Source organism: Hipposideros armiger, unplaced genomic scaffold (genome assembly GCF_001890085.2).
Source record: "Hipposideros armiger isolate ML-2016 unplaced genomic scaffold, ASM189008v1 scaffold_687, whole genome shotgun sequence".
Lineage (NCBI taxonomy): Eukaryota > Metazoa > Chordata > Mammalia > Chiroptera > Hipposideridae > Hipposideros > Hipposideros armiger.
In genome coordinates this window covers 121,751-140,979 of record NW_017732037.1, presented here as the reverse complement: position 1 = coordinate 140,979, position 19,229 = coordinate 121,751, and the positions used below count along the sequence as shown (strand labels likewise).

General features: G+C 40.8%; 1 protein-coding gene across 1 annotated transcript; it reads right to left on the bottom strand.

Annotated features, from left to right (window-relative positions):
- Positions 1–1,363: 1,363 nt before the first annotated feature.
- On the bottom strand, positions 1,364–10,450 carry LOC109373106 (H-2 class II histocompatibility antigen, E-S beta chain). Its single transcript, XM_019626716.1, has 6 exons — positions 10,271–10,450; positions 5,832–6,101; positions 3,298–3,579; positions 2,501–2,611; positions 1,996–2,019; positions 1,364–1,705 (listed from the first exon to the last, which is right to left on the bottom strand). The coding sequence occupies exons 1-6, from the start codon at positions 10,368–10,370 to the stop codon at positions 1,692–1,694; spliced, it is 801 nt and encodes a 266-aa protein (XP_019482261.1). The 5' UTR covers positions 10,371–10,450; the 3' UTR covers positions 1,364–1,691.
- Between the last annotated feature and the right edge of the window lie 8,779 nt (positions 10,451–19,229).

Below are 19,229 nucleotides of genomic sequence, written 5' to 3'. Positions count from 1 at the left end.
AGGACGTTGCTTCACTGGCCCAAGTTGGCACCATCATTGCGCTCTTCCCTGGCGAGGCAGATCAGTCGCCGGCTTCTGGACGGCTGCTCACAGCTCAAGGTGGCTGCTGGCTACACACGGTAGCCCATGGCAACCCACTGCAGCAGGGGCTGCAGCCTTGCCGTCAGCGCGACTCACGGCAGCCCAGCCCCAAGTTGAACTGTTGTTCAGCATCTTAGCTGTAGAGAGCAGTGTCACTGGCCCTCATACGTGGAATCCAAACCGGGGCCCTCTGGCATCCCAAGCCAGTTCTTAACCATCGCGCCACTTGGCCGGCCCCTTTTCAAACTTTTGACTTAATTTTTTTATTATGTAAAATATTTGAATGTTTCTCAAGATAGAACTATTAAATAACATATATTCAGGAAAGTTCAGCTTTCATCTCTGTCTCCCTCAACCTTTATTTTGCCTTGTAGGCAACAGTTTAAATTTTTTTCCCATTGTTTCTATTTCTAGCTGGCTAGCTAGAAAAAAAATAAATGGGTATAGCCATGTTTTTTGCTTCTCCTCCTATATCTTATTAAAGGAAATGTTACATACTATACAAACTCCTGCACCTTACTCCAAACATATTTTGGAAATTATCGTATAGCAGAGTACTTTCAAATTTTCTTCCAGTTGCAGAATATACCTTCCCCCTTGTTTCCTAGCTTTGTCTCTGGTTTTTGCTAAGATAAGATCCATACAGGATTCCCCTGTGACACAGTTTGTCACACTATCTAGAGGGCCTCAGGAATGATTGTTTTCCACTAGAGTTGTGACCTTTTCCTGATGGTCTGAGATATATTTATGAGGAAGGGTGCATCTCAAGCCAAAGTGTAAAAGTGTAAGCATGCTACTGATTTTTATCTGAGAGACAGAAAAGAGATTGAGGGGTTGAAACCCACCCTTAATCTAATAGAAGGCTGTTCAAGAAATATTCAGATTGAGGTATACACTTTAAAAAAAATCAGGAACAGGGACAAAGGAATGTGATTATAAAAATTTGAAGGCATCACATTTTTATGAGTTACCTGTATTTCTTACATTTGTTGTCCCCTTTCTGTGTCCCATAGGGCGAATGGACCTGTGTGTTTGACTTTGAGAAGGCAAAGATGAGACCACTGTGATATGGGGTCATTCAGGGCTTTCTCCTAGCTCAGCTCAATATGCCTAATTACAGAATGCAAAAACCCAAGAAAAAACAGGGAAGGAAGCAAAGAAACTTTCCATTTCACATGTAATCAGAATTTAGGAATATAAATGAAAACCATTACTGAATTGTGATGAAATACTCTTTTTTCTTTTCTTTCTACTTCTTGTCCTTAAAACTGTAGGAAGCAGGTGATTTTCACTCCATATTTATTTAAGAAAAATGTTATAAAGTAATGTGCGCAGAAGGTGAGATCAGATGCACAGGGGACAGTGAGATGCAAAGGGAACCAGGAATGAATGAGGATAAGGGACTGCAATCAATATTGGGGACTTCCAGGTTAAGGGTGAGGATTGAGGAAGCCAAGAGGGGGGGGCGATTTTTGCAGAGTCACTGAACCAGGAGCAAACCAGATGGCGAGGAAGCCTCTCTTTGTGGAATCAGAGTCAAGCAGGAAACCTTTTCATGCTGCGAAGAAGCTGGGCCAGAAGGCTCTTCTCTGAGTGTCCCCTTCTCCACTTCAGCTCAGGAGTCCTGCAGACAGAGGTCAGTGGATTTTCCAGACCTAACTCTACAAGCAGCTCCCTTTCCCCCCTCCCAGGGCCTCATGTTGTAACACTGCAGCAAGTAGGGGGAAAACTCCCAGGTCTCTCTGAGCCAAAGGGTTGGCCTTTTATTAAGTGGAGAAAAGAAACATTAGTCTAAACTGCCTGACCAGAAGTCAGGTCCAAATCGTCCCATTATTTCTGTCTCCTATCTGTCACCTCTATGTTCTATTCTTGGGAAACTGATTATGTCTCTAAACGAGGATTAAAGAGCATTACCTGTTGGCTGAAGTCCAGGGTGCCCTGGAAAGAGAAGGAAGAACATATATTTAAAAGGTATAAAGAAAAATCTGTCCCCAAACACAATGTTCCCAGACTGAGAGCCCCATCCTAAAATTTCTCTAACATCACAACCCACATCACGTGATACCAGAATAGAGAGGACAGCAAAAACTCAGAGCATGAGACCATGGAATTTCTGCCCCAAGCCCAGATCCTGTGCAATTCATCAGCCTTAATGGCTCTTCCTTCATTTGCCCCAGTGCTGTGGGCCAAGCTCTCCATGCACATTAGCCTTTTTCTTATCTCCACAGGCCTTCACCTCTTATACTTCAATATACTAACCATGGACTGTTGATTTCTGGATTGCCAGGAAATTTGAAGTCAATTAGGAAAAGAAAGGTCTCATACAAGGACACTGATATACAGAGAAGTAACTTGAGCAAAGTCCTATTTCTTCCCCCATAAAGCCGATGGGAGTCTCAGCTGCCAACAGGTTCCTTACCTTTCTGATTCCTGAAGTAGATGAATAGCCCCGCCCCGAGGAAGAGCAGACCCAGCACGAAGCCCCCGACGCCACTCAGCATCTTGCTCTGTGCAGATTCAGACTGTGCCCCTGAGAGAAGAAGCTACTTTTAGTGATTTTTATTTCAAATCCAAGTTCTGTCATTGAGACTCTGGGCTTGAGAGCTTTAAGAATGGGGGAAGTAGGCTGCCCTGGAAAAACTAGAATAATGGGCGATTTCTGGAAAAGAGATTTAAAAATCACACTGAACAGATACAAGGATCAGCACTGAATTCATTTAAACATCACAGCCCTGACATGGGTCACCACTGCAGCATCTGATGGACGAGGAGCCGGGGACTCAGTGAGGTGAGTAGTTTGTCTACAGTGACAGAGCTAATAGAAGGCAGAGCAGAGACAGGACTCCCATCATGTCAGAAAGGTCCCACATTGTAGAGGATGCGCCTCTCAATGAACAACTCAGAGCAACAGTGCAGAAGGACCAGCCCAGCCGAGGCAGGGGACTGGTGCCCAGGGCCAAGGGAGAACCATGACCTGCGACATCATGAGAAGATTCAAAATAGGGACAGTCTCTTCTCTGCCTGCCAGGTGTCTTGCCCCCCAGGAGCTATAGTATTTATAGAAACTATCACAGTGCTGCCCCCAGTGACCTGTGTTGAAGGACAGGAGAACATGAGCCAATGAAAACATGGCGGAGGGAGAGGGGAACCCTGACGCTCAGGGATAAAGTCCCCTCATGGTGGGTGAGACATTTGTGAGGTCAGGAAGCTTCTCACTCCATTCCACTGTGATAGGGCTCGTCAGGCTTGGGTGCTGCACTTGGCAGGTATAGACCTCTCCACTCTGAGGAACTGTTTCCAGCATCACCAGGGTCTGGAAGGTCCAGTCTCCATTACGGATCAGGCCTGTGGAGACGACCCCAGCCTCCTCTTCCTGGCCATTCCGCCACCACCTGACTTCAATGTCGCCTGGATAGAAACCATTCACGGAGCAGACCAGGAGGTTGTGGTGCTGCAGGCGCTGGGTCTTTGCAGGATACACAGTCACTGTAGGCTCAGCTAGGAGAGAAAAGGCGGAGGGAGTACATGAGGAAGACAGAGGACGTCTCCTAGGTTGGCTGCCTTCTGGCCTCCAGGCTCCAGTGCCAGATCAGGTCTTGGGCAGGCCTCCCTCACAGCTGGCCATGTGGCCCCAGCAGTCAGTGCCATGAGCCTTGGGTCTAATCCTTACAGCATGGGCTCATTAGATTTGAAAGATGTTGAGGAAATTTGTGGGAATGTTTTTCCTAGTGTGAAATAGTTATTCACTGTTGAATGGAAGTGTTTGCAAATATTTGCAAGGCACATAACGCATTAATTCAAAGCGTGATTTCTGGATCAGGGCTGCCTGGGTTTAAATCCAGGCTCTGCTTCTTACTGGTTGATCCTGGGAGAATTTTTAATATTCCTCTCTCCCTCAGCTTTTTCAGCAATAAAGGGGATAATACTAACTTATCTCTTAGGGTTACGTGAGGTTAAATGCACCCAAAATATGCAAAGCAATAACTGGAATTTAGCCTTCAGTATATGTTAGCTATTAATTATCCTTGTTTACTTGGGGGAGAAAATATGAGTCAAAGCAGTGTGGATAAATTGCGGGACAGCTTAGCGTAAGTGGTGAGATAGAGCATGAAATCCTGGGAATGCTACACTCACACCTTAGAACAGCTCAGAAATGGTTCTACCCTGGGAAGCAGGAAGGACACAGGTGATTCTCTATGAGCTGAGTCCCAGAAAAGCATAAGTCCTGAAGGAGCGGGAAAGAAGCAAAAAATGAATCATTTAATAAGCTCTTATATTTGCACTCAGCTGATCCATCTCTCTTCTTTGCAAACAAGCAGATCTATTACTGGAATTGTTATTATTCTGCAGTTTTCTCTCTTTTAAGCTGACATTTGTGTTCAGGGCAGGGCCTGGAACTCATTAACATGTGTGCTTAATGCCCTAGACAATCCCTGGCACTACCAGCCTCAATAAATACAATTTGTTTTAATAAAAAAGATGGATAAATCTGGGGAAAAATTTTTACATTCCCACAAAATGATACATATAGATTGATAGTAAATCATTGCTCACAACTTTGCAGTATATTTCATAAAGTAAAAACGTTTAAATTAATAACATGGAAAATAATGAACAAAGTCAAAATATAAACCACAAACTGGAGAAAATGCAGAATCAAATGTCAGCAGAGTGTTAATCTTACAGCATAGAAAACCCATAAAATCACTGAGAAAAACCCTATGGCACCAGAGATAATAGACAATAGATTATTGATAGAGCAATAACAACGATTAACCAATAAATATGTGAGAAATGTTTAAGAGCCTTAGAAATCAAAGAAATATAAATTTAAAATGAAATGCCTGTTAATTTTCAAATGAGTGGCAATATTGAAACAAGATCTAACTAAAGGCAATATGAGGTAAACTGTTACAACTATAAAGAGAAATAATATGTAACTATTTATAAAACTGTTACCATTATATAAATAGTACAGCAGTAAGTTAAGTAACAAAATTATAATTCAAAAAGGTTGTTTCACAATCATTTCAACTATGTAAAAATATATACACTAAAAAAACCCCCCAGGAATTTAGAACTGAAAGAAGCTTCAGAAAGATCAGAGGTGTCTCAGAGGTTCCTTCCTCCCCCAACTCCTCAAAAATGTGTCTAATACTTTTTCTCAATGAAATGCTTATGGAACAAACACATCACCCTCATTCCAAGGGTTTTGGAATTAAGAAGCATGTAGCTAAGACTGGTGGTGATTCGCCTCCTTACATTCTCCCCAACCTTTCACATTCCTTATCTCTGCTCCCCTAAACCTCCACCCAACCACAAACAGCACCATAAATTTCCCTTCCCTCATCTCTGTCCCCATCAATGGCTCCTCCATCTCCTGTTCTTGCACTGCCACTCTCCCCCAATGTCACCTGTCCCACAGTGGCCACCGTGGTCCCCTGAAGCCTCCCTCCAGCAAACCCCTACTCTCCCTCCAGGTCCTCAGACCCCAGGGCTCTCCCCCACCACACACTCTCTCTGTTCCACCTCAGCGCACAGCACACTCCTCACACGCTCCCCCTTCACACGCTCCCCGCCACACACACTCAAAACCCTCCCCTCACACGCTCTCCCCTCACAATCACACACGGACAACATCACACTGTGTCCCGAGCATTACACCCTCACACGTCCCCACACAATTGTGCTCCCTCACAGTCCTGCACACTCACCCCACTGACCACACACACACACACCCCGCCGCTCACCTTGCCGATGCACCAGGAAGTTATCAAACACCTCGTAGTTGTGTCTGCACACCGTGTCCACCTGCGCCCGCATCCGCTCCAGGAAGTCCTGCTGGCTGTTCCAGGCCTCGGCGGTCGGCCGCCCCAGCTCGGTCACCGCCACGAACTCCCCCACGTCGCTGTCGAAGCGCAAGTTCTCCTGCCCGTTGTAGATGTCTCTGATCACAAGCCGCACCCGCTGCGTTCCGTTGGTGAAATGACACTCGCCCTTAAGATACTCCAGGAAATGTGCTGTAGAAACAGGAAAGATCAGGTCACACTGGTCAGACATTGACGACGACGTCCCCCAAAGCGGGGCGCCCAGGTCGCGTGGGGACACGAGGACGCCCCCTCTTTGGGCCCTGCGGGTACCCCCATACCAGTACCCACGGGTTCATCTTTAATCCGCCCGCGGTGCGGGAGGGGGGCCTTGCGGGGCTGAGAAAACCCCTGGGGCCCGGAGCCTTTCGGATCCACGGGGCTCACTGCTGGGCTGCAGACTCCCAGGGGAGCTGGACAGGGGTTTGTCCCATCACCGCCTCCTGCACCGCCTCCTTCTGGAAGCCTCCACACTAAAGACACCGCTCCATCCTCATCTCACAGTTAGTTCTTATATATGCTCCGCCTCCTTTATTCTGTAAATATCATTACTGCGACCTAGTGACAGGCCCGCGCTGCGCCTGGGAATCCCAGTAAGGAAACCAGACATTTCTCTACTCCTGGGGCTTAACAGTGAGAGTGAGGAACAAAACCCAGCCACACAGAATCCACACAGGACAGAGAAATGTCAGAAGAAAAAAGTGGATGGAGTTCTAGAACAGAGAATAATAGGATGATCTAAATTATATTAGGGTGCCAGAAAAGGGGTCTCTGAGTGACATTTAAGATGTGACATGAAAAGTTAAGTTGGTGTGAGCTGGAGAATCATCGTGTGTGTGTGTGTGTGTGTGTGTGTGTGTGTGTGTGTGTGTGTGTGTGTGTGTTTGGGGGAAAGAGAGGCACATTTTAGATGAAGGTAATACCATGTGCAAAGTTTGAAAGAACTGATGAACTTCCTCCAGAAACCAGAAGAAAACAGTTCTCTGAAGCACAGACAGTGAGAAGAAGGAGGGGAAAGATTAGACTGGAGAAGACAGGTGAAATGGGTGCTGAAAAGCCTGTGGACGACGTTAAGATGTGACTTTATACTAAATGTAACGAGAAACTACAGATGAGTTTTAAGGAGGTCAGAACCATGATATAATACAGGCCCACAATCCCCTATTTGAATTTCCAAATCCAGAAATCTGAGAAAATCAAATCTGGGTGCCAAAGCCATTTGGTAAATCTGACCTGTTGAGGTAAAGAGAGTCAGACGTGTCTCAGAGCTCTTATTGGTCAATTGGCCACATGAGCTTCTGCACTTTATGTTTAATTGAACTAAGAAGGTTTCAAAAAGAGACAAAAAAACCTCTGTGGTTACAAGTGAGACAAATAAATGGGAGCATCTGACTTGATCAATGGAATAGAATGTAGAGTTACTGAAAAAGTTGTATACATTTTATTAAAAAATACTTGTGGTGGTCACAATTTATGACTTATACCATCTGAAAAATCTGTGATTGAAAAAGCTGCTGTTAATTATGAAGCAGCTAAGAATTACATTGAAAAATTTGCCAATATTGTATCTGATGAAAACGTTGGTCTTGAACAAAAGTATTTTGCTAGAAAAATAGCTCTGCACCAGGACTAGACCCTAAAAACCATTCACAGTGTCTAACAGGAGAGTACAAAAAGCTATTCTGAGATTAGCCAAAAGATGAGTGTTCCTGAGTGTGCTAACACTGCAGGCTCTCCCAAAACAAAGTGGGCAGTGACTGGAAAAAGCCCAAATCCAGGATCTCTGAAAGGGGGAAGCATTTTTACCTGTGCATTACTGTTCAAAGAAGGAAACATGATAACCAGACAGGTATTCTCTAACTGGCTCAGTAACCACCTTGTGTCAGTGGCTTATGTTCAGTGCAGGCGAGCTGGATTGTGAGAAAACTGTAAAACGTGACTGTCCCCTTAACAATTGCTCCACATACAGCTCTCCTGAGCTTCATGTAACAAGTAAAGTTCTGGGTGTTTATTTCCCCCCACTATGACGCCTGTGTTGAAATTTTAGAACCAAGGAATTTCTTGTCCTATGAAGAGCAGGTATAAATAATTTTTAAGCTCTGTTCTTACAGATGCCTACAAATCCACAGCTTTCTGAAAGAAGTCAGCTGCTAGTGTTGATTATGAAGCTAATAATGAATAAATCAACTTTAAGAAATGTTTGGCACAGACTTTAGGCTATATTCATCTTTTCAAATGGCCTAGCAGATGAAGACTTTGAAAATTATTGTGTCATTATGAAAAAAAAATCATATCAAACTTCAATATATGTAAAAGCTTTCAGCTAAAAATCTAAATAAGTCAGAGGCTGGTAACATAAAACATATATACACTGAGCAGTGACAATGATGCTTCTGTTGGGAGTGAAGACAGTGAGAGACTCGTCCACTTGCTTGCTCCCCTTCAGCCACTTCAGCTTTCTTTCTGTCCCTTAAACACAGCACACATCTTCCCACACTTTGCCCTTTCCCCAATTCCCTTTCTGAAATACTTGTCCCTTAGATCTTCACATGGCTGGCTTCTCATCATTCTTGTCTCAAATGTCTCTAAATGTCACTTTCTCAAGGAGAGCTCTCCAGCCACTTGAACTGAAGTTAGGTGAGTCCAATTCTCTGTCCCATAGCCCTGATTTCTTTTTTTTTGTTTGTTTTGTTTTGTTTCAAAGCATGTATTACTCTCTGAAATTTTTTCTTTGTTAAATGTTTATTAGACTTTGTCTCCTGACATTATGTAAGTTCCATGATAGGGGACTTTTCTATGTTATTCAAATAGAATTCTCTGAGCCCAGAACAGCCCAGTACAGAATTGTGGCTCAGATGAATGTCTGTGGTCTAAGTGAGGAGACCCGGGGTTCTGGGACTTGATCATTGTGGAGATCCTGGAAAGCAAGAAGGGGCTCAAGCTCCAATAGTCTTTTATTCTGACGACACATTATATTCCTTCCCGTTTCTGTGAGAAATTCAGACAAACTTCCTATTTCCCCTATTAGTTAGAAGAAACATCACAGGTAAGGAAATGAAGATTTTAAGAAAGAGAAAATTCCATTAGGTTTCATCTTGTCTATGAATCTGTGAGAGTGCTGAGGGCTGTGCAAACTTCAGGGAGTCTCAGGAATCGTGATGACACAGCTGAGGAAAGAATAGTGAGGAACTAGAAGAAGAGGTAACCAAGCATGGTGATTAAGGAAAAGAGAGGGCATGACAAGTAAACCTATGGAATTTGGGGCCAAGACCCCAGAAGGCCAATGAGTTCCTTTGACTTGCTTACTGGCTTACAGCCTGTGGGATGTAAGAAAACTTCACATTCTCTCTGTAATCCTCAGTATGTGGAGTTTGAAACATATAAAATTGCTGATATTTGACTACTTTCGGCTTATGAAAATACAATTTTATATAATTTATCTTATTAATCCCTTCTTGTGAGCTTAGGTCAGAGAGAGGGGAGATGTAGGAGAAACTGACAGTATAGAAAGGTTCAAAATGGGTTCATAATGAACTTGAACGTGGCCAGGTTTTCAGAAGATGCCTGCAGTTCTTTAAGGCTTCAAGGAACACCTCACAGATGCTCCTTATCTACAGGGTCATCCCACGTCATGAGGGTCTCTGCTTCAGCTGCAGGGTGCTTTCCCAGGGGGGAACACAGAGCACTAACCCCACCTTCTGTCAGAGGGCCTCCCTTATTAGGGATACAGGCCTTATAAACATTGGGGTTCAGGGGAAAGGAAAGGATATCATTGGGGGGGCCTCTTGACACATCCCCACTTGTTAGGGAGAGGCACCAACATCACAGATCCTGTTGAGGTCACAACATAGGATCTTCGAGGAGAGACCTTCTAATTCCTTTTGATTTTTCATAAAATTTTCAGAGAAGCTTTCTCTTTTTCTGGCATAACTCAACATAGTAAAAGGAATCACTGGATGGAAAATGATTTTGACATCATTATTTCTAAATCTTCTCAAGGTCCCAAGGGAATGAGATGCAAGGCTGGAGAGGTTTTATTGGAAGAGAGTTGAGAAAACACACGGGGGGCGGGGGAAGAGAGAGAGAGAGAGAGAGAGAGAGAGAGAGAGAGAGAGAGAGAGAGAGAGACCCTTATGCAGCTCTCACAGAGGACAAGCAGCCAGGCTCCTTTGGTTGTAGAAGGAATTGGGGTCCATATGATTAATATATGTGGTCACTGAAGAAAACAATTTTCTAAGGGACGTGGCCTGGACACAGTGACAAAGCTAACTCCCCTCCTTCCCCCACCACACAATAACTCACTCCCCAAGGTGTGCACTTACGTGGGGTGTCCCTGGCCCAGGCCAGAGGAGGGCTCAGCACCATCAATATCACTGTCAGAGTTGCTGTCCAGGAGCCTCCGGGGAACCACAGATACACCATGCTGGGGAATGGAGAGGACAGGGCACAGGAGCAGGTGAGTCTCAGTCAGTCAGAACTATGGCCTTACTCCAGCCTCACATCAAATAATACAAACCAAGGAACTCATTTTTCTGTTCCTGAATTAAGTAACAGTGTTGGAGAACCAATCAGCATCAGAGATGAAAAACATCATCAGTTGCTGGTCAGAGACTCTGTGTGAAGGTCCTCTTCTGAAACTTAGAATTTCTGGCATTAAAAGGATTGTTTTAACTTAGTGCTTTAAAGCCTTGATCCAGTTGTATCTGAAACATTTTGTTGGGCCCCTATTATGAGCCATATCTGTGCTGGTCAATGATGTGAACACAAGTTTGAGCCTTTTAGGAGCATTCATCTCTCTCACTTGAAGTCAGAGCTGTTTTGACAAATGTATGAGTGAGAGTGTTAGGAGTTGAGAGGGTGGAGGGAAGATGATTTAAGTTAGGAGACCTTCAACCTGGTCCCTACTGCACCATAACTTAGTGGTGTAGTTTGGGGGAAATCACTTAACCTCTCGCAGGTTAAATGAAGGCACTGTGTCTTTCAAGTATTTCAATACTGGACAATTCTGTGATTCTGTGGACACCTCGCAGAGCAGCTTTCCCTAGTAACTGATGATATGACAGACTTACAGTTGTGGATTGGAAAATATCGTCTGCACCTCCTCACAGGAAGGGATGTTTCTGATCAACTGAAAGATGTTGAAAGTTGGTGAATAAATTAACCCAAGTGAAAGGGTTTTCCAGGTTTCCCTCCTGATGCTGTCACTGAGTTTAGTGGCACCTCCAGGATACACACAGAAAGGGGGTTAGAAAAGGTGATCTAACATTGTGGAATGAAGGGTCTTGACAGTACATTTGTATAACACTTAACAATGTGATAAAGCCAACTGTCCAAATCAAAGTATCTGGAGAGCTGAGAAATTGATAAAGAACTGAAAGCAAGCCTTTGGCACAACAGCTCTGCTTTAGAATAATTAATATTTCATGTGAAAAGCATTCAATTCCTTACTTCTAGTCCACATTATGATTTTCTCATTTTATTAGGGGATATATCCCCTTATTATTCACCTTCTTTTGCTTTATATTAAGGAAACATATAATAAGAGTTTGCAAATAAATACATTATAGTGTTTAGAAAATAGAATACTATGGAAAAACTATGAGTTATATCTTTTGATGTAATCATATAATTGTACTTTTAGATAATTATTATACATTATATTAATATAAATGTATATCTCAGATTTAGAATGGACTTTAAATGACAACTATATATCTAAAATTCTGCATTAATTGACACTCCACCACAGTTCTGATACAAAGTCCTTCTTTATGTGCCGTAATATTTCTAGTGACAGAGTTCTCACCAGGCTGCAATAAAAAGAATTATTTATTGAGCAATTTTTGAGCATTTTAGTTTGTGCCCAGAATTATACAAGGGCTTCTTATACATCATATTTTATTTAATCCTCGCATCATCTTCGTGAGATAAGTACCCTTTTCATCCCTACAGATGGGAAGAATAAAATGTTGGAGGTTAAACAACTTTTACAAGGATGCAAAGCTAGTAAACAGGACACTCCAGATTGAGCCAAGCGATTGTGATTCCAAATCCCACAAACTCAGCCATTGCATCATATCACCTCATATTCAATTTCTGAAAACAATAGTGTCCTTATATTAAAACTATTCTTTTCATTTTAATTCATGGATATGCATGTCAATAAGCCTACTCCTTTTAATGAATGACAGCATGTTATACAATTTGAGACAACTACAGTGTAGCAATTCTAGTTCCTTCAAAGGATTCCCACATCACCATTGTTAACCCTTCTCTGGAAATGACAAATTTTGCATTTATCTTATTAATGATACCCATGGCTCCTGCACACATCTCCTTCTCATTAAAGATAACAGTGATCTCTAAATTCCTAAATCCAACCTATAGTTCTCAATCATTTTTTCAGGTTTTTTAGCATATAAGTGCAAACTTGAACATCTTACAACAGAATAGAAATTTTATCTCGCTTAGTTTGGAAAAATATATTTCTATTAATGTGGAAAGGTCAAATTTTCTTGGAGAGGTTGGGAAGAATCACTGTTGCCCCTGGATCTGAGAAGAAACTATGTCCCCAAACTCCAGTGACAATTCAGTACTATTGGAAGTTGTACAACTGCTACCAGGAGAATTTAATTTGACAAACAGAAAAATATAATTTACTCAGAAACTAATTATGATGTGTGATAATCTGACAAAGCCAAGGTAAGGTTCCCTTAGTGTTATACAATGAAAGGGATGGAAAAGAAAAGTAATTCTAAATCAAGAACATAGTGAAATGTAATAGTTAAAGAGAACACCATCAAAACTTGTGCTTATAAGTTTGACATATAATTTACAAATCATACAAATTTATTTTTAAAAAGAAAAGGCCAACAACTATGACAACTGATGATGCTATTCTGCATGCTGTATACATTTATAAGTGACAAAAATGGCTGCTTTAAATATTACATATTTCAGTCTTTTCTTCAATAGTAATTCAATAAATGACAGCTAAGGTAATATCAACTGTCATCAGGTCATCAACCCTGAAGGTGATCTCTGGGGCTGAAAGTCTTCACTGAACACAGGAGGAGAAGCAATCCCCCTCAACTTCTGCAAATAAGAGGCTTATTTCCTGAAGAAAGGAAGTTACATTGGTTTCTGAAAGAAAGTGGTTATCAGTACAGAAGTTCTACAGTCTCTATTTTTCTTGCATGAAACCATAGGTTTGCTTTTAAGGGAAATAAATCACAACACTCTTGGGAATAACAAATAAGTGACATCAGAGGCACAGACTCTAGTTGAACAATAAGCAGGTTGAAATTTGAAGCATTACAGAATGTCTTGAGTCCTACCAGTTGTTACAGAATGGGACATACTTGTAGTAAACCCAGATGTTTGCTATATGAGGTCTGACAATTAAGTCTGCGAACTTGTTGCAAAGATGGTGCTAACCTTTTTTGATATCAGAGGGATTGTTCATTATGAAATTGTGCCAACTGGACAAATGCTTAACCAAGCTTACTATTTGGAAGTGCTGAAAATGCTGCATGAAAAAGTTAGATGATCTGAACTTTTCTCCAACAATTCATGGCTCTTGCATTAAGACAATGCACCAGCTCACACTGCATACTCTGTGAGGGAGTATTTAGCCAGCAAACAAATAACTGTATTGGAACACCCTCCCTACTCACCTGATCTGGCCCCCAATGACTTCTTTCTTTATCTGAAGATAAAGGAAATATTGAAAGGGAGACATTTTGATGACATTCAGAACATCAAGAGTAATACGATGACAGCTCTAATAGCCATTCCAGAAATAGCATTCCAAAATTGCTTTGAAGGGTGGACTAGACACTGACATCGGTGCATAGCTTCCCAAGGGGAATACTTCGAGATGACTGTAATAATATTCAGCAATGAGGTATGTAGCACTTTTTCTAGGATGAGTTCGCGAACTTAATTGTCTGCACATGTACATCTGGGTGAAAAGAGGCTCTTTTGGTTAGCAGCAAGCCACAGTTAGCATAGAATGTCTGTCTCTTGTCCAAATAGTCTTAGAATGTTCTCTGTGATTTTCAGAAAGCTACCACTACTAATTTGGAACTTAAAGTGAGAAGCAGATCACTGGTCCCTACAGATAAGGGAAAGAATATTAATAACAAGAAATGGATAAACAGATCCATTTTCTTCTCACTATGGAAGACATGCATTCTAAATAGAAGACTGTGCCATTTAAAAGCCATATTACCCCTCAGCAGGCTTGATAAGACACTTCCCAGTGAGATCTTGGCCACATCCTCCATTGAGGAACTTTGGATGAAGCCCATCTTTACACCATTGTGCTAAGTCAGTTGACAGGGCTTCTTTAATTTCCGAGTGTCATTCTTTGACTCAACTTACCTTTGTTTCCTAATACTTTAACACAGCAATTTTTTTAGAACTAGAGTATTTGCCATTGAGTAGTCACAAAGAGAACCTAGAATTTTCATAGGACTGTCCATTAATATTGTATATAGAAAGAGTTTTATCATCTTTTGCTTTGTTTTAGTCCTTGTGTTCATTGTGATGTGGCAAAGAATCTACTTCTTTATCCAGCACAAATATTAACCAGGCTTATTTTTCAAAATATCACTTTGGTGTTTCACTAGCAACTGCCCAGTGATTCCAGTTGTGTGCCTGGAATGCTGTTTTATTCAACATAAATAATAAAATCACTTGGCAGCTATTTTGCTCATAGTCCAGCACTATAACCAAGTTTCTACCCTGAAAAAAAATAACTTATTAGTAATTATTCTCCCCCAAAGTGAATGAGCTATTACCTTTGTCTTGATATCTCTTCCTATATGGTGGGTGCCTGCCAAATAAACCAACTCTTTCAATATTGTAGAGCAATTTTGAAAACAATGGAGCATACAACCCTTACTAATTATTGCAGGAATTCCTATTTTAGTCACAAGCATGATAAAGGAGCAGAACTTGGTGCTATTACATACCCATCTAGAGATTCTATAGATGTTTGGGTGCAAAAGATGCTTTGTCATGGGGGCCGGCCGAGTGGCTCAGTTTGTTAAGAGCTTGCTTAAGAGATCGAGCTCTGAGCAACAGGGTTGCCGGTTCAATTCCCACATAGGCCAGTGAGCTGCACCCAAGCTGAACTGCAGCTGAGCTGCCAACAGGTGGCAGTATGGCTTAGCTGGTGAGAGCATGTGTTCCTAACAAGGTTGCCTGTTTGACTCCTATGTGGGATGGTGGGCTACACCAGCCTATAACTAAATGACTGAACTAGGCACCTTGAGCTGAGCAGCCTCCTGGGTGGCTCAGTGGATAGAGCACACGCTCTTAACAACAATGCTGCTAGTTCGACTCCCACATGGGATGGTGGCTACACCCACCCGCAACTAAGATTGAACACAGCACTCTGAGCTGAGTGACTGCGAGCTGCCACAGGCAGCTAGATGGTGACGGGACTTGGAGCTGAGCTTTCTGCGCCCTCCACAACTAAGACTGAAGGACAACAACTTGGCTGTTCTCTTCCGCAATTCCCCAACACTGTTCCCCTTCCTCAATTCCCCAACACTGTTCCTCTCCCCCAATTCCCCAATAAAATGTTTTTTTAAAAAAAGAAAGATACTCTGTCAGTCTCTATAGTTCAGAATTTGGGAACTGACTTTGAAGAAAAAGCTTTTAGAGGGTTTGGTCAGTTGTTAAAATAAGGATAAAGGGACCAGTTAGTAAAAACTTGTCTAAACATTATTAACCAGAAGAAAAATGCTTTCTAATAACCATAGCAGAAGATAACATAAGAACTCTTAGAAATTTTAAGCTTCTCCAGAAGTGAGAAATCCTTAATGCTTTTGCAATTTCTATGCTATGAAAAATACAGAAGCATAACAAGAATCAGTCCAATCCGCAATTGGTTCTGCCATTTAGGCAAAATACATACCGGTTGGATTATTTTCCTTTTAGAAAAGGAGCTAAACACTAAATTCTTTTAACTGTCAGCAATTCCTTCAGTGTTATTGTTATTAGTAACTGTAATATCATTAATCTTGACCATTGTCTCTCTGCCTATAGTTTTATAGCCATGCGACTTAAGACCATTAGAAACAAACTCTGTGCTGTGTCCTCATATGGACAATTCACTGGAGTGTTTACCTAGATAGGCTTCTAATGGTGCCTCCAGTTACCCTCTCTGTTAAAGACAGCCACTACCACAATAAGATTTAAACTATTAAGTGAGTTGTAAAATTCTAGATAGGTTCAAGAATGTTCAAGTAGGCCATGAAATGCTGGGAAAAAGTTGTGGCTTGCAGGAGTCTTTGGCATACCTCTGGCAGATCACTGTTACAATATTACCTGTGAAGTCTAAATATAAAACTTCCTAGGAAAGTGAAGAACTATACTCAAACTCTTCACAGATTTCTTAACCAAAAAGTGTTGGAAATTGTGACTACAATTTCCATTGCAATTTCATTCAACCTACAATGAAATCAGAAAACTTGGTACAATTCAGGCTGATGTCATAGGAAATAGACTGATAGTCCTCTCTGTGCTAGACCTCCAGATTTGAAGTTTATCCCCAGGTAGAAACTCAGAAACCTTCCAGAATGCAGCCTGATACAGCCTCTAAAGAGTTCAGTGACAATGTCCTTAAAACACCAAACTTCAAATACCTTACAGACTGTGTAACCTCGGCATAGAGATGCATCAGTTCCGCTAGAAAGTAGGTTACTGTCCATGAGTCCATCAGGTGTCTTCTAGTGGTCTCTGCACGGGCTCAACAGACAGTACACATCAGCGTGCCATGTATCCTGATCAGAAACATGGAAAATATCCTTGGTAGGTGTAACATTACCCCTCACTGTGTCTGAATATTATCTCCAACCCACCAAAAAATGACCTCTAAGACTGACAGTAGGGCAGTAATGAAGGATTCTCTAGGTTAAGAAGTTTTATGTAAAAGGAAGCCTTTTATATAAGCACCTCCAGAAGCATCTCTGGATCCCAGCTCCTATGGAAAGTCTGAAGTTGAGCTGTTTTTAGTATCATCTTCAGTTCATTTTCCCTTCTCAAACATGGAATCCTGGAGATCAAAAATTTGATAATGTTTATGTTATAAAACTTCCCCAAAGTAGCAGGGTCACAATGTTCTGATCTTCATGGTAGCACATATGGCGAACATGAAAAGAAACATTTTCTTTATTGTTTCAGTCTTTTACTTTTGTTCAATGGTCTCTGTTCTCAAAAAAATAAATGATGAATAAATATGTATCTTACAAATTTAATACACTATTATAATTTATAATTTTCATTTTGGAGAATAAAATGATAGAGTGTTAAGTTTGAAAAATATAAAAGATGATTAAAATATTTATAATTGTGACTGATCATTTCAATACAAAAAAATGAAGTTAAAAACTCATTACCCTTTTTAAACTCTTTTTGGAGAAATAAAGTAACTTCTTTTGTCTTTTTTTAGTTAAATTTATTGGCTGACATTGGTTAGTAAAATTGTATAGGTTTCAAGTTTACATTTCTATAACACATCATCTAGAAAGGTAACTTTCATCATTCAGTCTACTTCCTCAAAGAATCAGACTTGCTGCACTATTTAGAAATCAGTTCAAGAATAGATTTTTTTCCTCTTTATTTGCAAGTGATATTTCAGAATTTCAACCAACAACTTGGTTAGGTTAGCTCCCTTCCTTTATGTAAAGAAGAAAATGGATCTGTATATCAGAATCCAGGGTGAGTTAATTAATGTAACAAGTGGCACTGTAGAAACCTGAAGTTGTTCGTCTAATTGTTCACAGGCAGGGCCTTGATCCCTGCGACCGCCTTTGCTTCCAGAGGAGTCACCATGGTGCCTGGGAAGTCTGACTGTCTTTGAAAGAGAATGTCGTCCTGATTCTATTTCCACACGTCCTTCCCTTTGCCCCTGGCCTCTAGATTGTTAGTAAATCAGGTTTCTGGGTTTGGCAACAAGAAATAAGAGAAACTGGTAGAGAGACACTGTGAATGAAACTCCAGAGGTTGCTGGGAGCATTTAGCCAACTAAGGTCATGAAGAAATTGTGGGACAGGGGGTGGGACTGAGCTTAAAAAAGTCCTGTGAAAGGATATTGGAAAGTAAATATTACATACACTATAGAATGAAAGGAAGTGGGGTTAAATGAGAAAGTAGCATAACTATCATGAATTAAATATGTTTAGTTCTTATTTTGAGAGATGCAAGCTAAAGATTGAATTATTTTTAAAACTAATTCTGGCTGCGGGCAGGAACTCCTAAGAGTGTTGTATGTAATATCTGAAAGGATATTGTCTCCAGCTATTAGCCATGCTTACCTCTGAAAAAGCAGATTAGAAGCTGCAGATGGGCCATTTTTGTCCTAAATCATACATTATGGAGATGCTTAAATTACTGTAATGAGCATGTATTATTTTTATGATTGAACCACCATTAACAAAAGTATATAGAAAGAAGTAGGGAAGGCATATTAATGAATACAATAAAACCAAGGATAATAGAATTACTGACTGTACCTTACCTTTAGCTCTGAAATATCTGGGACCAAGTGAAATGCGAAAATATGATGGATCATGAACTTTCTCTTATTGTATCAAGGAAAGCATGTTATTTCACGAAGTGATACTTTTTATGGTTCTAGTTAAAATTTTTATGGTTCTATGTTATAGTCAAAGTGAATAATATACAAATGTTGAAAGGCACATGCCTGTTTTCTAGAAGTAACAAGCTTAAAAATGGCCATATCTTTTATTAAGCCTTGGCAAAAGATCAGCATGTGAAATGAAAATGTAATTCAGTGAAGACATTTGATAGAATGCCCTACTGATTGAAGCCTGAGATAGAGATAATTTTCTTCTATAATAATGACATTTATTAAAAATACTAAATTAATATGAACAAGATGATGCTTCAGTATCATTATGAAATTTATGTGATACAAAGTAAAACCATTCAATAAAATACATAATTTTAAAGCATAACTATAATTGGGTTTCATGTCTGAGATTATTAACAAGTGAATTAAATTTCTAATTGATACAGTATATGAACCTTAATTATATTTTTTAATATATCTAAAATTATTAAAAATATTCTTATTCAAGATCATATTCAGGAATCACCCACTGGACTTTTTCTTTCTCCTAAAATTTAATTTTAATACCAAAAATCTATTTAAAAGGCAATTTAATAAACTCATATAAAGAAAGTGTGTTAGGGCCGGCCGAGTGGCACGTTGGTTAAGAGCTGGCTTGGGACGCCAGAGGGTCC